Source organism: Haplochromis burtoni, unplaced genomic scaffold (genome assembly GCF_018398535.1).
Source record: "Haplochromis burtoni strain Fernald_Lab_line unplaced genomic scaffold, NCSU_Asbu1 Contig_70, whole genome shotgun sequence".
Taxonomy (NCBI): domain Eukaryota; kingdom Metazoa; phylum Chordata; class Actinopteri; order Cichliformes; family Cichlidae; genus Haplochromis; species Haplochromis burtoni.
The window spans coordinates 2,156,173-2,180,660 of NW_024582431.1; the positions used below are offsets into that span (position 1 = coordinate 2,156,173).

The window sequence follows — 24,488 nt, forward strand, 5'->3', positions numbered from 1 at the left end:
CAATGCGAGCATTCAAAACAGATTTCCTCATTCACATTTATTTCTCAACAAATACAGCATGTTCACAAGTTCCAACAATTTACACTGAATTTATCAAGCACCTTAAAAGACAACTGATGAAAAGGCCATGAATGAAATTTTTATCAGGCAAAACTAGTAAAACCGCATTTTCTTTAATTAAAAAACAATCCATAACATCCACACTGCAGAATACCATACACATGTACACATGCAGTTTGTAAAACAAACATATTCTTAGCCAGGTCTGCAAAAGAATATAGTTTATGATAAAATATCTTTTACATGGTAGATGTGTTTTTAGTCAAAAAATAAACTTTAACTATTACACAATGAAGAATTTAATTGTTCATCAAAATACATGATAGAAATTGTTGCTGCACATCGATTTCTTAACTTTTATATGTCTACTGTCTTCTGGCTTTGGGAGAGGAGGTAATCAATCAGAGCTGTGTCACATCTGAAACTGATTCTAACACTTGACTAATACTGGACCCATGATGTGGAAAAGGTCAGCACTTGGACACCTGGTGAAACACTGTAAATGATTTCCTTTAAAAAGGGAAAACAGAGAAGCAGTAGGACCTTATCCTGAACTTGCTGCAGAAAAGCACACTTCGTATGAAGTCCTGAAAGTGAGAAAAACTATTAGAGGCACGAACAAAGACACTGCCTCTACTCATTCCACTGGACCAGCCAGATGAGTCAGGTAAGCAATTCAACAGATACATGTTCAAGTAAAGTAAACTCCATTTTAAGACACAATAAACACAGAACAGAAATCAGGTGAGAGGGTCACAGTGCATCCCACTGAGCTGAGAGACAAAAAAAGTCAGCTACTGGGTTAAGGTTCAGCAAGAAAAGAGTTGGACTCTATGACTGGACAACCCTCTCCCAGTCCCCAGTCTCCGTCCTGTGGTAGAACTGTGGTTGACCCCCTGGAAACAGGCTTTCAGAGTTGGGGTGGTCTAAAAGGAATTGAATAGTGGACTTCATATGCTGGACAAAGTGCGGTGGCTCAGCCCTCGGAGAGGTGGACAGGTACTAAATAAGAGGACGAAATACCAAAGTCATAGTCTGTTTTAAATACTCACAAAAAAAGCTTCTTGTCATTGGTTAACAACCAAAGACAATAACTTCCAATAACGTTACCTTTAAAATTGTGTCGTCATTCTGTGACAACCAGAAGGCAATATCCAGATTCTGAGACCATGTGCACGGGCCGATTTGAAAAAGTCCCCGACTCGAGTCATATATGTTAACCATCTGCAAGGGATGATTATTTTAATTGGTATGTTTCAGTTTTTTGCCAGCAAAAAACAAAAACTAAACATAAAAGTAACAACAATTTCAAGATCCCAGATCCGTTATCCATTAAAACACAGACTTGTGAAAACATTTTTAAGTCACTTCAGTAAGTACTGGAAGTCAGAAAAAAAAAAAAAAAATCAGTGATGATGTAATCTGAGGATCTCTTTCAAAATTAACAGACTGATTAAATAAGAGGTAGACAACTGAAAATTGTGTATAGCCAAACATGCATTTTTCTCTCAAAAAAAATCTCATCATGTCATGTTTGCAGAGCACCTCTCCTCCCGTGAAGGTCCGTGCTGATCGCAGCTCCTCTGCAGGGCCTTTATGAGGGAAGGAGGCGGGGTAAACGTCCCCTGTTTTAACATCTACACCTGTTCAGAAACAAAGTCACAACATATTAAAGGCTGAATACCACGAAAGCACTGGATCCTGTTCTGTAACGGTATCACTTACCAATTCCATATACTACAGGTCTGTGAGTTCCATTAACAACCACATCGTTCATTTCTACAACAGCGAATCGAAGGCACGATTAGAGCAAAGGTTTTGTTTTGACAGGTGTATCTAAACAGTCTTCAGCAGTTAAAACAAACATCAAAGTTACCTGTGATACAGCATGTTTCCAGATGAATATCCTCCTTCTGTACCTGGAATGCTGCTGTGAAGTGATAAAAAGCCATTTAAGTTATGCTGCTGCGTTACACTGCAGTCCAACATGAAGTAAGTTTGTAAGGTTATACCCAGTATATCAAGGCTGAGGTTATGGGATGTTGTTGAGTCGTCATTGAATCCGCCGACAAGATGGAGCTCAAGTCTGCATATTGGAAAGGAGAGGAGAAATGTAAATTAATTAATTAATTAGTTGAATAATCTGGAATTTTACTGCTTTTTTTATGTGTGTGTCATACCTGCCCTCCTTACAAGCATCACTCAGTGATGTCACCGCTTTCACGAGGAGTGGTACTTCAGACCAAGTGCTGGAACCGTCACAATGACCTAGGCAAACTGCTCCACTTCCTAAGAAATAATGAAACGTAATTGTTAACCACAAATTCAATATACAGTTTCCTTTTATAATGCCTTAGCACAAATGTATTTGTATAGCGCTTTACTAGTCCCTAAGGACCCCAAAGCGCTTTACACATTCAGTCATCCACCCATTCACACACACTGGTGATGGCAAGCTACATTGTAGCCACAGCTGCCCTGGGGCGCACTGACAGAGGCGAGGCTGCCGGACACTGGCGACACTGGCGCCACCGGGCCCTCTGACCACCACCAGTAGGCAACGGGTGAAGTGTCTTGCCCAAGGACACAACAACCGAGACTGTTGGAGCCGGGGCTCGAACCGGCAACCTTCCGATTACAAGACGAACGCCCAACTCTTGAGCCACGATCGCCCCAAATATGGTAAAGGATTTCTCACCAGTGTGCCGCAGCACAACCAAATGGCAGGTTGTGGCATCATCAGATCCAATGACTGAAACGCATTCTGTTAAAAATAAGACAACAAAGCATGTTACTGTTATAGTGCAGTACATGATCTGGAAGACCAAGTAAACATGCTGAAGTGCTGAATTTTATACCAAATAGTCCATAAATAAATAAAAGCAGAGTGACGCTTAGAATAATTCTTGATCCAAAAGCTATTCAGTGGTCAGACTTCATCACACACTATTAAGGTTTCTGTTGTTGGCTGAATGCCTTGTAGAACAACAAGTTTGAACAACAAGCAACCAATCAACATGATGGAGCCAAGAGTTTTCACACTTGAGGTTGAGCAGCAATGGCAAAAAGTAACCCCAACGATTTCTTTACCTAGCTTGATGATGAGGTGGAACTGTCACTGAAAGTAATTCATGAATATAAGGCAGAAAACATAGACTGGGATTTATTCCATATACTGCTACATATTAGAGTGGGTACCAGGCACGTTATCCATCCATCACTTTAACGCTTTGGCAATTAAAGTAAAGTGCAGACACAAGCGGAGTAAAATTACAAAATGTGTGAGAGCTTAGCTGCAAGTCTTCGGCTTCATTTTTGTAACTGATATGACAAAACTGGTAAGTGAAAATGTCTATGTCTTCTTTTTCAGTAGCCTCTGTTTCTGCCTGCCAAAACATAACCCTTGAGTTTTCAAGCTAAAATTGGTTCAACAGCATCTCCACCCATCTCTGTTATGTGGGCCCTAAAAGATCAAAGCTGTGTGAGGGTAAGGTGTAGACATAATGAAAGTCTTATGTATCAGTGTGTATACAGCCTTGCGATGAGGTCATCTGGTTCCAGTATTTTGTTTTACTCACTGTCTGCTGGTGTTGTTGCAGCAAACTCCCTCTGATGGACATACAGGAGGCACTTTGGATCAACATCAACAAGCGGCTTAGACCGAAATGCTTTTGCCTTTTCCTGTGACATGAAAACAAAATAGTTAAATGGTTCAAAGTGATAAAACAAAGAAAACAACACAAACTGATTTAGTATTTGACTCGGATATTTTTTCTGATCCTGACTCGTAAAGCTGGATCAATTATTGGGGACGACGGGATGCGGGCCAGCAGGTTTACAGGGGGTTACTAGTAGTTATGTTCGGTGAAACTTTAGTTGGGTAGTTTTATTGCACTTCCTGCAACAATTTGCAATTTTCAGCAACTTAATATTATTTCACTTTTCCTCTCACTGTCTGCTCCACTCTCACAGTATGACTGAGAGACACAATAGTGTGACCATAAACAAAAGCAAGGTGCAGTGAAGACTCTCTCACTGAGCTGAAATGAGACCAGTGCAATAAACCAAGTGAATAATTTTTTAATTATTATTTTTCATTTATCTTGTTATTTTATTTATCTTTCAACTTCCCCTTACCAAAAAACAAAAAACAACTAACTAATGACATACAGTTAAAGAAGATTTGAAGACTAGATTACCAAAATAAAGGAACAAAGCTAGAAGGCTAGAATGAATCTTATTCTGAGCTAAGCGCAGGTATCCTACCGATCTCGAGGATTTGCGATGGAATTGAGATTTGGCAAAGCGACATTTATGTGTAAAGTATTTGTTTATGTGGATGTTACTGTTATTGAGGGTTTGAATCTTTTTCATGTTCGTTATTAGTCCATACTGGATATCTATAGCTATAAACGGAATCTATATTTAAGGTACCTGAAACGTAGTCGTAGTGCAGTTCTATAAATCATTCCTGTGTAACTTATTAGGTTTGGTTTTTTGCTTCATGCACAGATTTACAACCACTGACACTTACTTGGTTACTTTAGAGACAGTTAAATCTGTTATGTTAGTAAATTATCAACAGCGATTTTGTTAGCATAACAATATACAGACAATTCCTATTAAATGAAAAGGATGAGCTAACTATAGCAGCCACACTTTTGCAAAAACAAACCTGTAAATGTGGATTTTTGTCGAACAGGTCCGCTGTCGATCTTATGGGGTCAAGCGGTTTATTTTGAATGAACAAAGGCATTTCTTCAGGCTATGTGAACTTTACAGTGGTTGTCACGAAGAGCAAAAACTTCATATTACTATCTTTAAATACCACATACTGAATTCATTACTCAGTACAGTCATTGGTTGCACCCATCTACTTGAACTTCCTGGAAGACTTTTCTTCGTCGCTTCACAGTCGGATGCACCAGGTGAAGCATTAGCGCCCCCTACTGCTGAGTTAGAGATTCCTTATGTTCTTCGTTAAAAGTATGAGATTTGTGTCAACACAGAGCTTTTTTAACTTCTTTGTGGAGATCATTTTAAGGTCCCTCCATCTCACTTTGCCTTTTCACCGTGAAATAGGGCCCAAGGTTTTGACGCCACACAGCGATAAAAAGCGCATTGTTTACACTTATCATATTCACCATTGCGGCTAGTGAATATGCGTACGTAGTAAAGGTTCGTTTTAGACGAGGCTACGTAAACTTACTAGCTGAAGTCACGTCGGGAAAGAGGGCAGGGAGGAAAGGAGCGAGCTAGCCGTTTAGCTACGTGACGTACACAATAATTGTGTAATAATCCCGACATTTACGCGTAATTATCGTCTAATAGAAAAATAACGGAAGGTTGCGACGTTCTTGTCGTTGTTCTCGTAAATTGCGCTTATTTTGCCGTCAATCGTCGAGCGAAACGAAAACAAACCGCTCTCCGACGTCAAAGCTAGCATAACAAACACAACAGAACGGGAAAATGAGAGGGGGTTCATCTTATGGAGACAGAGACAGGGACCGTGGACGAGACAGGTGAGTTTTTAGTTTATATGTGAAAGCAACATATTTTACACACAATTAGCTTTACAGACCTGGACCTGGGAGGAAGTTCGACCTGAGGCCCTGTTTTTTTTTTTTATTAAACCCACAACCGATAAAGCCTAGACTTCCTCAATATTTTCTTAATTTTATTGTTATTCCATTATTATTATTATTATTATTATTATTATTATTATTATTATTATTCACAGTCGAGGGTTATAGTACATTTGCAGCAGTACAAATGCAACAGTTGCTTAAAAATGGTGTTGAATTGATGCCAGAATCAGAATACTTTATTAATCCCGAGGGAAATTATGATAATTTCATGATAAATTATGATAAAGTTCAGGTTGCCAGTATCTGCTGTTTAAATATCAGTAGAAACTACAACTTAGGGCTACCTGGTATTTTTAACATTACATTTTATTACTTAGGACATTGTAAAGGTAAAGTGTTGGGGTTTGTTACTTCTAGCGGTGTACATACATAATCGTTGTGTCATCACACTACACTTACTAGCACACCTTCGGTGGTGTTTGCACATCTGAACTTAACTGAATATTGTAACCCTAGGTTTATATCTGCTGCAGTCATTACATAATTTCTGTAAAGGATTAAAGGTATTGTAACTATCTTAAAATAACCCTAAAGCTTTAGGTTATATAAACAAAGCACAACAGAGCATTTATTGACTGGTGTAGAGGAGTTAAAGTCCTACAGTTTTTGTGGACTAATATAGGATTGGCACTGTAGACTTGATGATTATAATAAAATTACAGTGTTGTTACATGCATTTTCAGTAAGCCATACATATTTTGGTCAGGATCATAATTGCAGCATTAGCTCAACAGTCAATCCTTTGCTGCAGCTTGCGGTTCTGAGTCTTCAGTGCTCTTTATCTCATTGCTCTTATTTCTCAGGCCACGGTTTGGGCCCATGAGCGGTCGCGGTGGACCTCCACCAATGAAGTTTGGGAATCCAGGGGAGCGTCTTCGAAAGAAGCGGTGGAATCTGGATGAGCTGCCAAAATTTGAGAAGAACTTCTACACTGAACATCTTGAGGTGCAACGTGTGAATCAGGTAAATGTTTACTGTTTTTCTTCTACATCAGTAATATGAAAACGTGATTGACCTAATTTTTGGAGGGTATTTTTGGTAATAAGTTCTGTTTCAAATAGTGCTTTTGCTTGTGTGAGAAAAAGTGGAAACATACAATAAAAGCAGCAAAAATTGTAATTCTTTGGTAAAACTTTAGAACATACTCTGAAAAATGTGACCAATTTACACACCATCCCCTCATGTATGTTTTCCCCCTTCTTTTCTTGTTATGTACAGTATGAAGTGGAAGACTTCTGCAAAAGAAAGGAGATCACAATCAGAGGGTCCGGCTGTCCAAAGCCTGTCACCGCTTTTCACCACGCGCAGTTTCCTCGTCAGTAAAAAATACACTGCATAAACTATGATGCTGGCACAGATCATTTCTATAAAACATTAGCAAAGCATTAGTTTTAGTAATTTTTTCTTTCACAAACTCAAACATCCAGTGACTATAAAATCTCATAAATTTGTTTTAAAGCCATTATCAAAATGTTTCTTACACGTACTGCAGGTATATTTAAACAAACAATTCTTCTGATGAAAGGAAACAAAGAAGATCAAAACATCTGCACAGCTTTTTGTTGATTGTCTCCCTCATTTTCCTGACAGAGTACGTGATGGATGTGCTGATGCAGCAGAACTTCAAGGAGCCCACAGCAATCCAGTCCCAGGGTTTTCCTGCGGCCATGAGTGGCAGGGACATGGTGGGGATTGCACAGACTGGATCGGGAAAGACACTGGCTGTGAGAATCCTTCATCATTTGGGACCATGACAGAATTTTTAACGCTTTATTTAAAAGTTAATAATAATTTCTGTATGTAGCACATGTTGCTAGGCTAACTACAGAAGTAGGAAGAAAATAATTTTTATGCTTAAACCAAAAGACTTTCAAATGGGCATTAGTTGGTTTTACTAATTTTTTTGCATTTTTTCCTGCAGTACCTTCTTCCAGCTATTGTACACATCAACCACCAACCCTATCTGGAGAGGGGAGATGGTCCAATTGTAAGTTTAAACTTAATGTGTAATATAATACCATAATATAATACAGATTTTATTTAAATCGTGATCTTAGTGCAGGTCTTCTGTCATTCTGTAACCTTCCTTATTTATTATCCTCATCTCTTCGTAGTGTTTGGTACTTGCCCCAACCAGAGAGTTGGCTCAGCAGGTACAACAGGTCGCTTATGACTATGGGAAGTCTTCCCGTATCAAAAGCACCTGTGTCTACGGTGGAGCTCCAAAAGGACCACAGATTCGAGACCTTGAACGAGGTATGGTTGGGTGTAGATAAGGATATGCAGTGGATTATTGAAAACTGTTATAAAATCCAAGAAATCTATGAAATGTTCTGTTCACTATATCCCACAAGAACGATTGTCACTTTGCCTGAGCACCTTTCAAGATGTGTATTGCTTTTTCTGGTCTTCTTGACTCTAGGGGTTGAGATTTGCATTGCCACACCTGGTCGCCTCATTGATTTCTTGGAGGCAGGGAAGACCAATCTGCGCCGCTGCACCTACTTAGTGCTGGATGAGGCTGACCGCATGTTGGACATGGGCTTTGAACCGCAGATTCGCAAGATAGTAGAACAAATTCGGGTAAGGCTGAGGGCTGGTTTACTATTAAGATTCTGGATAAAACCCTATCGTAGAAGTGTTTTTCAGTTAAAATCTATTTCCTTCTCCGTCTCGTAGCCTGACAGACAGACTCTGATGTGGAGTGCAACGTGGCCAAAAGAGGTTCGGCAGCTGGCTGAGGACTTCCTGAGGGACTACATCCAGATCAATATCGGAGCTCTGGAGCTCAGCGCCAACCACAACATCCTTCAAATAGTCGATGTCTGCATGGAGACTGAAAAGGACGACAAGTAAGAAACAAAAATATGACTAGAGTAAAATAGCATGTTGCAATCTTTCATTATAGGTCTAATTTGAGCTCTTTCTTTGTTGGAAGACTCATTCAGCTGATGGAGGAGATAATGGCTGAAAAAGAGAACAAAACCATCATCTTTGTGGAGACTAAGAAACGCTGTGATGATCTTACACGGAGGATGAGGCGTGATGGGTGAGGAGTTACTCTCTCTTGTGATAATTACAAAGTATTTCTAGGAGAAATATTAAAATACTGAAGGTGGAGTAATCTTGCTACTTTAATGTGGTTTTGTTTTCTAGGTGGCCGGCCATGTGCATTCACGGAGACAAGAGCCAGCCTGAGAGAGACTGGGTACTTACAGGTGAGGATAAAGTGGTGCCACCTTCTGTCCTGTCTTTGTTGTGGGTTATTTTCCTCCCATTCATCTGTTACCAGTATTTTACAAAATGATCCTCTTCTTCAGTTTCATTTTGTTCTTCTGTTGTAAAGTGTTTGATTGTATTCCACAGAATTTCGGAGTGGCAAAGCCCCCATTCTGATTGCCACTGATGTTGCCTCTCGTGGTCTGGGTATGTCTCACCACACAATAGTTCATAATATCTCACTATCTTAATAATTCATAATATTAATGTAATTCTGTATTCACTGTGTCATTGTGATTCGTTTTTTTTTTAAATCTATTTTTTTTTTCAGAAATAACTTTTAAATAATATATACATAAAAGAATAACACAGTTATAGTTGGTGGGTTCCTATTAAAGTGACCTCTGTTCTGCTAAATATCTTTACAAGTAGGCCAGTAGATTGTCTGTAAGTGGACAGCTGGAGAACAACCTTTCTTGCAATTGGCAGATATAAATCAAAACACAAAATATACATTTTCTTGCAGAACTGTCCTCCAACAATTACACTCAGGTTGTTTATGTCAGTTTTTTGTTATTAGGAATGTATTAATTTGGGTCAACAATAATTACAAAATAACACTTAAATACACTAAGTACACATCTGCTATAAAAATTAAAAAAGGCTCCAATATTTTGCAAAAACTCATTGTTTGCCTTTCAGTACATGTACTTAATTCTAGTGGAAGATCACAAGTATGTCATTTGATCTGTTAACATTTTTGCATTTAAAAAATTAAGGTTAATAGATTTTTAAAAATTCATTTTAATTATGTTTCTATTATGAGTCAGTGGCATTATAGTAAATGAATAAAATAAAAGCTAAAGTGTAGTTAACTGAAATAAAACTCTTGAAAAAGGTTAACTGAAACTATATTTTGCACATAAACAAAACAAAATAAAAATATCCAAGAAATGTCCTTAGTTTTAGTATTTCTCAGGTTGGCTGAAATTTACCAATACAGCCGGTATGGGTACAGATCTTTATTGAGATATGGGGGTATTTATGTCATACTTATGTCACTGTGTACCAGTGTCCTTATTGTGAAATATATTCTAAGCTTCTTCTTCTTCCTGAAAATTACACTCCATATTATAATACTTAAAAAAAACTTGTAAACTTGTAAAACTTGTATATTAAAAATTAACTAAAAGTTATCAAAAAACCCGGCAATGAGTAAGTCCATACTAAAATCTAAAAAAAAAAGTTAAATACAAAACTAATAACACTTCTGGTTCTGGTTTTAACCTATTAATGTGGTCTCTCGGTTAAGCAGGACATTAGCACATTAGTTACAGGAGCTTTTACATAGATTAATACACCAGTAATTGTATTATACAGTGTGTACATGTACTATTGCAATTAACCACAAGTGTGAAAATAAACTGAAAGGAATAACAGGAATGAATTTAGTGATAAACAATGAAACAAATCAGTGCTTTATATTAAAGCGCCCGCCCTTACTGTAATAATGTGACAGTCTAACGGACCATTTTGTCCAGTATGGAGGCTGCAGGCCCTCTGGTCCACTGGGTTTATAGTCTGTTTCTTGTTACTGCAGTTTAAAGGCTTCCTTCAAACGGGGCTCTTTGGCACGCTGCCTGAAAGGAGGGGTGTGTGGGACAGATGCTCCTGTGCACCTTTTCTTATGTCTCCTTTGTGGTGTCAGTACAAATTTACTAAGGATGTCGCACATATTGCACTTTTTAAAAAAAATCTAAGCGTTAAAAGATAAATTGTGTAGTTGTCCCTTTATTCTGCAAAAATGTTAAAGTTTGCTATGTTTTGCAGATGCATATGTGTAGAATAAAGACAGATGAATTTTCTCAGATCCACTTGTTGACAGGATAATCTTGAGAAGGGGGGATAAGTGAAAGTGTCTTAATTTTTCCAAAATCCCCATGACCGAATCCTTGTTCTCTTTTCCCCTCTTCTCCTCTCAGGGTTTGGCAGCACATGGCAGCTGTAACAATCTGCGCTGCTGTCACTGCCCCCTCATTCACGTTAAAATAGAAGCTTCGCTAGTTTTAGAGGGATTACAGCCCCTCTTATTCGACTAAAAAAGATCCCCCCTGCCCAGTATTGTCAGAGTTTGTAAATCCAACGAGCCTTCCTTGGGAGCAGCCTGAGGTTCCTGTATGTCTGCCCATCGGTCCGTCCCAAAAAGCAGACAGACAGGAGAGAGAGAGTTAGACGGGCTCGTCTGGATCCAGTCCTGGCCAGGGTCTGAGGAGGGCCCTGCAATGCGGCGAGAGAGCAACAGAACCACCCGTTGTGTGTGTGTGTTTGTGTATACGTGTGCGTGTTTGCGTGGGTGGGTGTGTCTCTGGAGATTTAACGGTTCTGCTCCCGTCTGACGTTGCTGGTGTGAGCAGAAGGTGAGGGAGGAATCCTGTCTCCCTCTCCCTCAGCCCCTCCTTGTGAACCAGGACTGATCAGGGGGGACTGACTACCTTTGTAAACACAACATGAAGGGGGTAAGTACCTCACCACCCCTTTGTCCTAACTCCTCCACGAGCTCACCATACATTCAGGTGCTGCCTTAGTGCTCATTAAAATCAGTAGCATTCAATCACGGTACATTATTATTCCTATGTAGTAGGTAATGGTTGATTAAGTGGCTTCCCTCTGTCACGATGGAGGGGAGAAGGGAGACTTATTGATCAGCAGTGCTGTCAGAGCCCCACATCTTCTGTAATGAGAAACAGACTCGTTGTCCTCGCACATTCTGAGCAGCAGTCACATTAATGTGAAGATTACAAATCCAAATCATGATTTCAGCTGAATGCCATGCTCACTTTATATCTGCTGAGCACAAAAAGCTACTTTTCAGTTATTTTTGAATGTCGTTTGGATTTTTGCACGATGTCTAAATAAGCAGGTAAGTTATTCGTTTAGAAATTCTCCTAATAATGCATTTGGAAAATATTTAGTTGTAGTTATATATTTGGGCTAAAATAAAATTACCTTTTTTCTCCAGAAGTCCTGATCTTGAGATTCTCATGTATTTATTTTCTCCCTTCCTCTAATATTGGTTTTAATTCAAAAGATGTGGAGGATGTCAAGTTCGTCATCAACTATGACTATCCAAGCTCCTCTGAGGATTATGTCCATCGTATTGGACGTACAGCTCGCAGTACCAACAAGGGCACTGCTTACACCTTCTTCACCCCAGGAAACCTGCGACAGGCACGAGACCTTGTCCGGGTGCTGGAGGAGGCACACCAGGCCATCAATCCTAAATTACTTCAGCTTGTGGACTCGGGCCGTGGAGGAGGAGGCGGTAAGAAGGACTCTGTCACGCTCTTAAACCTCAGTCAAATCACACAAATTTTGTGTGTGAAAAGGCTATCCATAAATATTTATCATACAACAGAAGGTGCTATTTTTTTTTATCATTTAATGATGATTAATGTTTTGTTACTCTGTTTTAGACTCCTAGTACTGAAATCAGTCTTAAAACGTATTTGTTACCTGTGAATCTGTTTGTCCTGATTGTGCTTTACATATTTATACACCTTTGGTTCTAGGCTGCTGTTTAAGTTTTAATATGTAAGGCAATAGAGCAACACAGGTACCTGTTCAGTATGGTCAGTGACAGTTGACTAGCCTGATTGTAGTGCAGGAAACACTACTGAAAAACTTCACACACAGCTTGGTCAAGGAAAGTCACTGTCTAGATTTAAATAAGCAAACAGTTAAGAATGTTCTATTGAATAACTACTGCAGTGATTAATATGTTTTACATGGAAGCAATGGTGAACCACGGTGTTTGAGGAAGAAATAAGAAAACAATCTTGAATGATGACCATCAGTGATAACTTAAACGTTTCAGATTGTTAAATATTATCAGTAGAACTCACAGTAAACTCATAAGATTGGGGTGAAACACCTGTGTGGCCTTAAGAAAACAACTCGTCAGTGATGCTAACTGGAAAGAAGGCATCCCTCATGAAACGATGCCCCCATAATGCTTAGTGTCTTCATATAAGCTTGTAGGGTTAGTGTTTCGATCTGGGGTTCCTGTGGTGGTCAAATTTAGGTTCAGCAATATTAAGTTCCTAAAAATGAGGTCAGTTGACTACCTAAATATGTCAGATTACCTGTTTTTCCTAACAATGGATATTTTCCTATTTGTGTACTCTTAACATGATAATGCCTGGATTTATCAGGCTGAAAGTGTGCTTCAGGCGACATTATTCTCACACATGGATTGGCCACCACAGGTTGGCCTTCTATTCTTTCGCTTAATTATATTTACAAAGTTATTACTCTGTATTTTTTTTTTTTACTTTATTATATTCTATTTCATTGACTTACTTTATTTCACCTTTTTTTTGATTTGGTGGATAAAAAACAAGAATTTTCCAGTATATTGTGTGTGTTAATGTATCTAAGTATGTTCTTACCTGAAAATTGTTGAATTGCTGTTTTTCAGGTGGAAGAATGCGTTACCGTGGCAGCAACTCCAACAACCCGAACCTGATGTACCAGGAAGAGTGTGATCGTCGTATGCGCTCCAGCGGCGGCGGGGGCAAAGACAACCGCAGCAGCTTCAACCGTGATAACCGCAACAACCGTGACGGAGACCGCTCCTCTTCTTCCTCCTACAGGGACCGAAGCCGGGATCACCGAAACAACTACAACTCAGGCTCGGATCAGTACCAGAGCTACAACAGTGGGGGCGGTGGCGGCGGAAGTGGCGGAAGCTACAACTCTCGCAGTGGAAGCCAGGCCGGGAGCGTCGGAGGTCAGGATCAGACGAGCCAACCGCAGGGTCAGTTTGGCCAGGCTCCTCCTCCACTATCAGGGGGCCTGCAGCCCCTAATGGCTCAGCAGTTTGCTCCACCACAGCCCCCACTTATGGGCTTCATGGGGCAACCGCCGTACCCGTTTCCTTCGCCTCCCCCTCCTCCCCCAGGCCTGCCACCTCCCAGGAAGTAAACTGAACAAGCACCGAGTTCCTTTGTGCTACTTGTGCGTCCACAGGTTACCTTTGTGGGCTTTTTAAAAACTCTTGAAATCATGTAGAGGCAGGGGTTTCAAAGGCATATGTGTAAGGAGGTAAGGGCTTATATTTTCTATTTGTTTTGTACTTTTTAATACACCCAAAATGTGGAATTTAAATTGTCTGATAGAAAAGGAAATCTTCAAAATTTACCAAGGGTTTTCTAAAGTAGACTGCCACTGTACCTGCACCATGAACCATAAGTATTGTGTTTCTATTCCAAACAAATGCCTCAGAGGATGTGATCTACTTAAAGGATTTGATTAAAATGAAAGCGACATTAGACTGAGGCCTCAGTATTATGTGGATCATTGGGCCGGTCTACTATAAATTCATTAATAGTCACATTCCAGGCTCATATCATTCTTGAGCGCTATATTAGTCTACACTTGTTCAGTTTGAGACATTTTGGCTAGCATTACATTTTATTTATTCTTTACATTATAGCTTTATTCTCTGAAGCAACATTGAAGTTTGTCTCTTCTCTCCAATAGTTGTCATACCAGTCAATCATTGAGTTTGTAGTGTGATCGTTGTACTAGACTCAGATTTTGTCACGCATGCTTTTCCTTTCTGCTGTCCCGTAGCATTACCAAGCACATTGTTGACTAAACTGCAGATTGTTGCTCGTTTCCCTTTCCCCCCTCAACGTGTTCTTTTTATTGCGTTTTCCTAAATAAATCAAACCAATAAAGTGTTTCCTACTTTTCAAATGATTAATCAAGCGTGTACACCTGGTTACTTCCCTGTTAAGATGACCTTCACTATATTATTGTAGTACATTCTCAGGATTATGCACGTTTTCTTTTCTTTTTTTTGATCAGTAAATGCATATTGGTGGGGATGGAAGTTGACTTCTGTTTACAGTTGGTGCAAAAAAAATTATGACTAACATGGACATGGGTTACAAGGAATGTGCTACATGCAGTTTTTTTTGTAAAAAATGGTTTCTATAAACTTCAGCTTAGTATTTATATCTGAAACAGGTTTGGTAAAGGGGGAATCCGCTCTGATCTACTTATAACCATACCACAAATTGCTCTCTCGGTTTTAGCATTTACTTATTCCTTTTTGTTGAAAACGTGCAATTAGCTGTGGCAATAATAACAAATCTTAGCTGGCCTATTAATACCCAAACCTAGCAGTTCTCAAAAGTCGGACAAAGCCACAGCATGTGGAGCATGGATGAGCCTAATAAGACTTACAGTTGTGAACTCTAGTTTTTACAGAGTGTGCACAAAAAGTATAATATTGACTTAATTTATTAAATTTGTTTCGAGTGGAAAGCCTCCTCCACACCTACATGTCAGTAGTAGTAGCAGAAGGGTGCCAGTTTAGCTCAGTGGGTCAGCAGCCAGCCATATGCTGCATAACCAGAGTGCAGCGGCCTGTGTTCAAGTCTTCTTCTCTTTGGCCCCACTTTCCTATCTGCCTTCACTGGTAAAGACAAAAAATTATCAAAAAAAACCAAACTATGTTTGATACCGTTATGGCAGTCCTGCTTGTCCTTTGTATTTTTATAATGCAAATCTGAATGGAATCAAATCAGTTTCAGCGTTTTTCACACCAACTACCCGGAATTGATGAAATCTACCTTATTGACAAACTGCTAGAGCATCAAAACCTGGAGTGTTTACCTTTATTATTGCTTTCTTCCGTTTAATCCCGGATGTTAGCAGTAAAACTGCCTGTAGATAAATTAAAACATCAGATTTATAACATAGAACCATCTTAAAAAGAGAAAATTGCACAGTTTAACATGGGTCAATTTATCAAATTAAATTTAATACATGTACAGCGGAATCAATATTACACAGTGAGTGATTTCTTAAATTGCCTCTTAACAGACTGTGCTCCAATCAACTCAACAGCCGTGGTTATCAGAATAATCCCATGAATTCACTTTTGTGTGTCATTTGTTTCACAAAGTCTTTCCCGGTAAGTATATGAACAAATGAAAACAAAGATCAGATCAGCCATTTGTATACATATATGTACAAAAGGAAAAAAAGAAAAGGTTTCATCTCAGGCACATGGCAGAATCAAACCAGATGCCAGTGACGTCACCTCAAGACCGGGTCAATCTTTGGGTCAATCAACCATATAAAGGCATAAAAAAAACGAAAGGACCATGTAGTGTACACGGGAATGATTTCATTTGCCAAATTTAGACACAATAAGTGCATGTAAGATTAACTCAAAATCCTGAGTGTAACATAAGGTGATAAAGTGTCCCAATCTTTTAATAACACAAAAGTGCAGATATTTTTAGAGGCAGCGATTTCATTTGTGGGCCTTTTGACGCAACAGGAGAAAAAGCACCGCTGTAAATAATCTTAAAAAGCAAAAAAGTAAACAATAGCCGGTTCAGTTTCAGGGTCCTGGTATTCTCCATGCTGGCTCACAAATCCAAACTTATTGGTCCAGCTGAACAAAGCAAAGCTTTCCTTCGAGTTTTCAGTCACACCTGTGCTTTTCCTACTATGACCCGCTAACACTGCTGCTATGAAAACAGGCGCATTCTCACAGCTTTGACACCCACACCAACCATATGTAATACCTCCAAATACATTAAAACTCAGACTATTCTTTAAAAGGAAACAAATAAATCACATTCCAATTCATCATTGAATTAGTTACTGCATCATTACAGATCATTATCTTCATACGCTAAACAGCTCTACCCCTTGGCTCAAATGGAAAACGTCTTCGGTGGTGTCATAAGTGGGAGATGAACGTTTGTCTTATTTTCCTCTTCAAGTTTTCATTTAAACTGGAGGCGGTTTGCTAACGCGTTGCACCAAAGCTGTGCTAAATTCCATCATTTGATAAGAAATGAATAAGAAAACAAAGACTATTCTAAATCACAAAATGTTTTCTGGCTTTTGGTAAGATTGTTTAAAAACCTCACTTGAAACATTCAGCTGACCTAAGTGAGTATGAAGTGACAGATCTGCCATGAACGCTCAAACATCTGCTGAAATGCAGTCTCCGATCGAACATCTCCTTTAACATAAATGTCAGATATGAGCTGTTATTACATGTTAACATTTTGCAGTATGTATACTGGACAAATGCACACATTCAATTTTTAAAACATGTTTTACCAAAAGCCGCTGCACTGAATCATGTCGGCTTTATGTCGCTGCGCTGGACTGATTGTTGGACAGGAAAAGAAAAGCGATCAGCAACAACGCTCAGGAAAAATGGATATGATCAAAAAAGGACAAAAAGGCTGTGAACCAAGGCACGCGGTGGAAGCTGGTTCCCGCAACTGCTTCCAGAGTTTGAAACCACTGAAGCGTAAAGGTCTCCGGGCCTCAGTCAGCATTGAGGGAAAGCTTCAACCTAAATGTAAAGGAAGCAGCAGATCACATGACAGGATACTGGTCCTTCACACTAAAGGTTTCCCCAAGTGTTTGGAGGTGGGAACTGGTCGACGTCACCAGATTCATCGTGAGATTTGTCCCCCAGGTTGAAAGTTAGTTTGTACCGCAAACGGACTTTCTCCTGTGACGACACAAAAGCAAACAGGTTAACTCATCAGTGATATGCAGTTTCACTCCTATCACTGTTCTTTGCTGCATTTGCACTTTTAGTATACAATCATCAACATTTCTCCTTAAAAGGCATAGTTTATTTTGATCAGATACAGAAGGTGAGCAATATACTGCTGCAAGGAAGGTAAAAAAGAAATATATTTTAGCCACCTAAACACAATGTCAATTAAAGTGTTTCAGTTTTATTTGCAGTATTTTCACAGCTTCAGACAAACACCAATTAAGCACAGGGAAGTTCTCTTTAAAGCCACCAGCCTCCTTAAATAACAGTAATTTTACCTGAGAGAACGTGGCAATTGCTGCATTCATCGGTTTGTTTGCGACTTGTGTTTTAAAACGTTAAACAGTAACCCGTGCTCTGAGATAAATGTACATTTTTTGCCAAAAGAGTCTGCCTTTAGAGCAAATAACCGCTTTAGTGTCGTGTTGCAAATGAAAGCTATCAAATTAAATGAAATTATAGCAAATTAAAGCAGTGAAAAATATTCTCAGTACACATAAAGAAACAACACAAGCTTTGCTTCTGTGACAGTAGTCCTGCCTGCTACCTCGAACTGTGGAGGGGCATGCTGACTGATCTACTGTAGATAAAACACTGATGAGTAACTGGTAAATGTATAAAATGAATAAAATGCATATTCTGACCAGAGGCGATCTCAAGCAAAGTGCAGTGTATAAACAATGCGGTTGAAGACGTAGATTACCTTGTGAGGGTTCGCTAGCAGTAAAATCTGTGTGATGGCAGCTGGAGACAAGATGGGATTGAAGGCGGGCAGCTCAGTACTGGAGGGAGGCTGAAGCTTGACTTTCATCACCTAGATAATGTACACCCATTGACACATTAAAACCTACATGCTTTCCAGCTGGCTAAAACAACAAAAGCTCTCAAATTAATAACAGAGATCGACTTAATCTCAACAAAGAAGAATTTCTGGATCAAAAGCATGAGACATGGCCATTGCTACCATCAGTACAAATTTCAGGAAACAGGAACCTACTCTGGGCACAGCTGCCTGGAAGCGGATGTTGGTAACGGGAATAGGGGCTGAAGACAGCATGGAGATGATCACCACCAGCACGTCAGGTCGTGATGGAGGGCAGTCGCGGGCAAAAGTGAACAAAACCCGGAGACTGTGCTTATCAAATACAGTGACTGGTAACAAGGTGCCTGAAATAGATTGAAATAAATCAAAAGAAAGGATTTAAATTTATGTTACCTCCATATTAGCTCACAAAACCTTTCATGACTAAGGCTAACTTTTTGTTCCAGTGCTTACTAGGTTTGATGATTTCCAGAGGCACAGTAACATCAGCTAGAGAGATGCTGTCGTAAGTGTCAGCAGTAGGTAATGAGGCTTTGTCAGTAACTGTGAGTGTAAGATTGGAGAGCAGCACAGCATCAGACTGCTCTGAATGGATGACGGAACTGGCCCCAGGAGCAGTAGCAGAACTAGAGGTGGAGGTGGAAGTCGCAGCAGGTGTGGGCTTTGAGCTGGATTTAGCCTGGAGATCTCGTAAAGGGACTCTTGATTGAGGCTGCAGCTTATCCCTACATGAAAAAGAACAAGGACATGTTATATGGCAGCTCTGCGCATGTCAAATTCCAACAACAGCACGTTACACTACAAAGGTGATGACAAAAGCACTTACCATTTGACCTGCTGGCTCTCTGGAGGCAGAGACTGCTGCAGCAGTGCCTTTCCCAACAGATCCAGCTCTTCCATGGCTCTAGGAGGAGCAGTAGCCCCCTCTACTGGTGGAGCCTGTGGTTTCTGAACTACAGCTGGTAGCAACACTGAAGCTGGTGCAGATTGAGTAGATACCTCTGTTATATCTGATGACTGAGAGAGAAAAACTGAGTTATTTTAGTGTAAAAGGAGATGAAGATGGCATAAAACAGAAAATTAAACCAGTGGCAGGAATCCACTGTGTAAGATCTTTACATGCTATGATTTATTTAGAACCACAGCTGGGTAACAGTAAAGTAAGTTTAAGATTTTAAACATGTCACACAATAATTTTACTGTGAGCATATTAAGTATTATCTTACTTCGCACCTGAAAAGTGTTCTGAGAGTCACCGTTTTCGGTTACATTCAGTCCTGAGAGAACAGACAACAAAAGTTAGATTACATCCAATTTAAGGTCATTGTTTTGGAATCACTGAAGCCTTTTTAAAGGAAAAACAAAGAGCACACACTATATACAGACACAGTCACTGCAACTGAAGACACACACACAAGGTATGTCCACACTACCCTGCTTTATCATCCTTTTTGTGTTACGTGTAATATAATATACTAAGTAAGAGACTTGGTGCAGAAAGAAGTCAGATTACATATAATGTGCTCTAACTAGAGTCACGCCCTGTTGAACATTGATGAATTTTATGAATCGAAAATGGTGAAATCAATCTTTTACATAGTACAGTATAAGACTGTAGTGTAAGGGAAAGAGACTAGACTTGTTGTGATCTGGCCAGCAACACATTTCTTTTCCGCTAGGTATTAGATCACATTAATGTGTATAATTTTGTTCAAAATTTATTACAGAACATTGGATTTTATCACAGGTGACTTTTCTCATCTGTTTTTGTAGTCTTAAATGAAACTGTAGGATTGTCCTCCTTATAAAGGAGAAAGGAGCAGAAATGCATGATTCTTATTTTAAAAAAAAAAGTCTACTTGAAAACAGCCCAATGACCTCTGCTCTGCAGCACTTGGCATTTCAAGTGACGAGACTTTCTAACATTAGCTGTAGCCATTATTCACGTTAAATGCAGAAAAGCTTGACTCAAATAATGAAAAAAGTTCCAATTGTGCTGCCTAAAAACTAAATGAGCGCTAACAAAAATCTAAAAACTTTATGTTTCACTCTTTCGTATTTTCCTTAATTATGTCTATACACAGGTGTCTCTGGAAAATGAGGTCAGGATCACAGAGGAGGTCTGTCTCTGCAGGATGCTGCGCTTGAATCAGTGGAAAATAAGGCAGAATTGTGCTGAGCAGACTGGGATGTGCTTCCTGGCTTTCTAACTTTTTGTTCACAAACCACATGATTTTTCCTGCTTACCAAGTGACATGAGCTCATCATCCAAGAGGCTCAAGCCCATATTCTGAGTCAGAAGTTGCAGGCTGGAGGAGTCTGTGTTAGACGGTGCGGTGTTGGCTGATATGTTAAGGCCTGTCAGATCCACAAGTGCTGAGCTACTGTTGCCTGATTTGGAAAGAAAATACTCATTTGTGACTCAGAAACTGAGGGAGAATTAGGGTAAACTCAAATAGATGGTAAATAAGACTTTATTGCAATCTTCAGCTGTGACTTTGAAGGCACCCACCTGGTTGTAAAGACGAGTTTATGACATCTTTAGACACATCCTCTCCCTTTACGAGCTGTCGGTACTGATTAATGACCTGCGTCAAACTGTCATTGGCCTGCAAGATATCCGCTGTAAGCAGAAAACTAATCAGTAAGACAAAAATTTTACCCTTTGAGGCCTAATTTTTATCTGTTTGTATAGGTAACAATCTTACCTAAAGCTTCATCATTATCCTCAGTGTCACTCGCTAATCGGAATAGGGTAGGCCTCATCTTCTCACAGCGATTGTAGAGATCCTGCAATAAAAAATACATCATGAAACCCTAAAATCACACACCCGCTGAGCAGTACCAGTGGGAGCACGAGACCTGCAGCAGCTCTTTTTAATGTGCTGCGTCCTACAAACCTTAATGAGCTCCTGGTTGCTCTGGGAACAGCTCTCCTTATTGTAGCCCTCCAGCAGCTGGCTCAGCAGGCTGACGCTCTCCTTCACCTCCTGGATGGCATTCACTCGCTTCGACACTTTCTCCACTCGTTTTTGGTCCTAACGAAACGTTCGGTGAGATCACACAGTGCCCAAGATCAAAAGAAACTTTTGCGGACCTTAATTTTTTCACTCAATCAGGCCATGAAGGACAGATGTAATGATAATAAATATCATCTTATAGCTCACGACTAATATTTAATGCCACAAAATATGAAAGTAAAGCAAGTGCACATTTTAAAACCCTATAATTAAGTCATTTAATAATGAATTTAAGTTTTATTTCACCAAAATTCATGCGTGGCATCTGATTGACTGTCATTAATCTTGATCAGTGGGATCAGTATTAGTTTTTTATTACTCTGCACAGTCATTCTCAATAATTTATTAAAACATTTAAGTCTTGATGTTTGATCATTTCACTAAAGCCATAAATATTAAATGAATACACCATGTCCATAAAAGCTGAAGAAGACCGAGTCAAACAAAGGGACATGTATGTGAGAGCACATGTTGTAAACCTCACGCAGCAAACAAAGCCGATGACTCACCTCTTGGACCATTTCCTTAATGAGCTTGTTTGCTGCTCTTAAATCTTCAGGGTGAGTGCTATTCAACAAGCGGGACAGCGTCTATAAAAACAGGATGAGACAGAAGCAGGAGAGGAAAGGAAAGAGGAAGAGAATTCTTTAAACTGCTGCTCCCCCAGTTTTTCCCAGGAGTTCAACTTTACATCATTTGATGGGAAACAAACTCGTGATGATTCTGTTGGAACAAAGCCCATCCTAGGACAGAAAATGAATGACGGATTTGTTTCTAAAACCTGAAATGTCAACTCGTTGGTGCAGGAATACACATCCATGATTTCACAAGTCTATCGGATGTGATTGGTGCGTCCTGATTACTTGTGTAATATATACACCTTGGATTTCTCCTCATCTTCAAAGATGGCACTTTTGGCTCTGGGTGGAGGGGGTGGGAGGGGCTTGTCAACGGGAAGCACAGGATCCTGCTTGACAATGCCTGGAAAAAACAAGAACACTCATTAACCTTTGAAAAATACAACATCTATTGAGAGGGCCACCTGCGTTTTAAATATCGGTTCTATTTATAAATCACAGATAAAGAATCGCGGTCACCTTGACCTCTGTTTCAACTACGATGCCTGTGATACTACTGCTTTAATACTCTACACCCATTAAATTATTTTAAATGAGTCTTCAAATATAAAAAAAAAAAACTACAAAAAACAAGTTTGATGCTAATATAATCCAGGAACTTATGACAGCTATTGGAGGGGAAAGTCTGTTTCTGCAATCAGACTGGGTTCAGATGACCATGACTAAGGACATCAGTCTCATGCTTGTGCCAGAAAGGAGAACTGACACATTCTCCCTACTAATCAAAAAGAATGGGGAACCAAAAAATACATTAACACTAAAAAAAAAAAGGGGGGAACTAAAAACATCCATAAAACATGTACGATGAACTAATGTGCAACCACGGAGAACAATAGACTGTTAAAGGGGGCCTATTATTTTTCATTCTTCAAACAGGTGGAGTAGCTTTGCATGATTAACAGTTCAAAATAATGACATTTTATGTTATGCTGGACCTCAATACAGCCCTATGTCCTCTACCTTTAGGCCCACCTTCCCTTCAAACTTTTTCTGGTATTCCACACGTCAGAAACCAAAAGAATCCAACGATCCACAAGCCACATTTTTTTAACATGATTAAAACTAGAATTAAAGTCAAATAAAAGTCAGAATCATAAGAAAACACTTATTTGTTCTCAAGAAAAGGATCTTTAATTCAGCCTAATTTTACTCTTTGCAATCTGCAGTTTGAGACACACTGCACCTTTTTCCTGACTGGCTGCCTCTCACAAACAAAAGGCCTGAACAGCAGACAGGAAGGGCTGCTGTGACAACCATTATTAAAGACATCTGTGTCACCAACATCATACAGCATCAAGACAAGAAAAATACGGTTGAATCTGAGCTTTCACATAAGTTCATTATTTTAAACTTTGTAGAAGTCATTTGTCTTGATGGTTACACATAAAACTCTAAAACATCAGGAGAGCTCACCCTGTTTTTTCAGCATCTGATATGCTTCCAATATCTTGGTCTCATCTGGGAGTCTCACCGTCCAGCTGTAAATCATCTCTAAGACCTTCTTCTTCACTGCCTCTGGAGCTCGGGCTCCTAAATACTACAGAGAGAGGGGGAATGGATATTAACTACTGCTAAAGAAAAACAGACTTATTCTTTCACAAATGAAAATGAAATTGGGTCAGAAGAAAGTAATTATTTGGTACAAGATTTAACATTAAAACCTTATCCAGGCTGTGTTTTCAAACAAACTAAACTAAATACAGCTCCATCTTTTGTGAGATTCATCAAATAGATGTATTTTTCAGTAGTTATACTAAACTATAACAACCTTCTCATGGATCTTTGGTTACAGCCAAACTGGTGAGGCAAAACATAGAACAACAGTCGTTACCTTTGGTGAAACCACTTTGATTAGCTCATTGAGAAAGCGAAACTTCCCCACTTCACTATGAAATCGCTTTCCACAGTTCTTCATGCACGTCTCAAGAACCTGTGTTCAAAGGTTGTTGGTTTTACATTTGCACAGACATGCAGAGTTTAACATGACATCCTACAGACCTTTGCACTTGTTGATGCTGTGTGCAGGACGATCTTACCGTTAGCGCTTGCATCGCCTCCCACTCCTGAGGAGACTGAATTTTATGTGCCAGAAGTCTGGTTGCAAGCTGAGGCCTGAGAAAACAAACAAAAAGGTTTCACTACAGTGACAGACTTAGGAGGTTGTACAACACCTTAATTTAAATTTTTAGTGATATACTAATTATAAAATTCTGGTTTTAAACACTACCAATTTTTTGAACCAACATCTGCCACTGGCATCAGCAAATTTACAGTACTGTGGAAATCTCTTGAGCCACCTTGTGTCTTTACATTTTTCTTCCAAGGAGGAAAATGTCAGTGTAATTTTTTTTAAATTGATCTTGAGCACAGGCTAACCAAGCCCGATAGGCCTCCTTCTTCAGCCTGGTGGCTCCCTTCACCTCTGGTGTCCACCATTTGGTTCGGGGATTACCACCACGGCAGGCACCAACC

The 24,488-nt window shown here is 39.5% G+C and overlaps 3 protein-coding genes across 5 annotated transcripts in view; 1 reads left to right on the plus strand and 2 right to left on the minus strand.

Annotated features, from left to right (window-relative positions):
* Positions 1 to 20: 20 nt before the first annotated feature.
* ntan1 (N-terminal asparagine amidase) lies at positions 21 to 5,156 on the minus strand. Of its 2 annotated transcripts, none has more exons than XM_042221622.1 (10): positions 4,736 to 5,156; positions 3,639 to 3,741; positions 2,759 to 2,824; positions 2,241 to 2,349; positions 2,073 to 2,146; positions 1,937 to 1,987; positions 1,786 to 1,839; positions 1,606 to 1,703; positions 1,171 to 1,284; positions 21 to 1,062 (listed from the first exon to the last, which is right to left on the minus strand). In XM_042221622.1, exons 1-10 carry the CDS (start codon positions 4,814 to 4,816, stop codon positions 892 to 894), a joined length of 921 nt encoding a protein of 306 aa, XP_042077556.1. In that variant the 5' UTR covers positions 4,817 to 5,156; the 3' UTR covers positions 21 to 891. The 2 variants fall into 2 exon arrangements, with proteins under 2 accessions (XP_042077556.1, XP_005925009.1); XM_005924947.3 differs by having other exon boundaries at positions 23 to 1,062; positions 1,937 to 1,990.
* Positions 5,157 to 5,263: 107 nt separating this feature from the next.
* Positions 5,264 to 14,694, plus strand: LOC102311462 (probable ATP-dependent RNA helicase DDX17). Its single transcript, XM_005924946.3, has 13 exons — positions 5,264 to 5,582; positions 6,512 to 6,671; positions 6,927 to 7,023; positions 7,299 to 7,432; positions 7,630 to 7,695; positions 7,823 to 7,964; positions 8,131 to 8,291; positions 8,388 to 8,560; positions 8,647 to 8,757; positions 8,865 to 8,926; positions 9,075 to 9,134; positions 12,016 to 12,249; positions 13,405 to 14,694. Exons 1-13 carry the CDS (start codon positions 5,530 to 5,532, stop codon positions 13,908 to 13,910), a joined length of 1,959 nt encoding a protein of 652 aa, XP_005925008.1. The 5' UTR covers positions 5,264 to 5,529; the 3' UTR covers positions 13,911 to 14,694.
* Positions 14,695 to 15,738: 1,044 nt separating this feature from the next.
* Positions 15,739 to 24,488, minus strand: part of LOC102310945 (ADP-ribosylation factor-binding protein GGA1) — a 13,356-nt gene continuing 4,606 nt past the window's right edge. Inside the window, exons 1-15 of one of the 2 annotated variants that reach the window (XM_005924945.3) lie at positions 24,053 to 24,290; positions 23,848 to 23,946; positions 23,430 to 23,553; positions 22,259 to 22,359; positions 21,888 to 21,968; positions 21,259 to 21,396; positions 21,067 to 21,148; positions 20,871 to 20,981; positions 20,606 to 20,749; positions 19,592 to 19,635; positions 19,185 to 19,375; positions 18,812 to 19,083; positions 18,533 to 18,702; positions 18,239 to 18,349; positions 15,739 to 17,484 (exon numbers count right to left, since the gene is read on the minus strand). In XM_005924945.3, the coding sequence (XP_005925007.1) occupies positions 17,374 to 17,484; positions 18,239 to 18,349; positions 18,533 to 18,702; positions 18,812 to 19,083; positions 19,185 to 19,375; positions 19,592 to 19,635; positions 20,606 to 20,749; positions 20,871 to 20,981; positions 21,067 to 21,148; positions 21,259 to 21,396; positions 21,888 to 21,968; positions 22,259 to 22,359; positions 23,430 to 23,553; positions 23,848 to 23,946; positions 24,053 to 24,067 (1,794 nt within the window). In that variant the 5' untranslated portion in view covers positions 24,068 to 24,290 and the 3' untranslated portion in view covers positions 15,739 to 17,373. Of the gene's footprint in view, positions 17,485 to 18,238; positions 18,350 to 18,532; positions 18,703 to 18,811; positions 19,084 to 19,184; positions 19,376 to 19,591; positions 19,636 to 20,605; positions 20,750 to 20,870; positions 20,982 to 21,066; positions 21,149 to 21,258; positions 21,397 to 21,887; positions 21,969 to 22,258; positions 22,360 to 23,429; positions 23,554 to 23,847; positions 23,947 to 24,052; positions 24,291 to 24,488 lie in introns of those variants that run through there. The other variant, XM_005924944.3, reaches the window with a different exon arrangement.

Coding starts and splice junctions, on each gene's coding strand:
- ntan1 (XM_005924947.3), bottom strand. CDS start 4,816: ATGCCTTTGTTCATTCAAAATAAACCGCTTGACCCCATAAGATCGACA. Junction 1,991..2,072: donor CCTCAGCCTTGATATACTGG/GTATAACCTTAC, acceptor ATCACTTCACAG/CAGCATTCCAGGTACAGAAG. Junction 1,063..1,170: donor ATGACGACACAATTTTAAAG/GTAACGTTATTG, acceptor CCTCTTATTTAG/TACCTGTCCACCTCTCCGAG.
- LOC102311462 (XM_005924946.3), top strand. CDS start 5,530: ATGAGAGGGGGTTCATCTTATGGAGACAGAGACAGGGACCGTGGACGA. Junction 5,583..6,511: donor AGGGACCGTGGACGAGACAG/GTGAGTTTTTAG, acceptor CTTATTTCTCAG/GCCACGGTTTGGGCCCATGA. Junction 8,927..9,074: donor GAGAGACTGGGTACTTACAG/GTGAGGATAAAG, acceptor TGTATTCCACAG/AATTTCGGAGTGGCAAAGCC.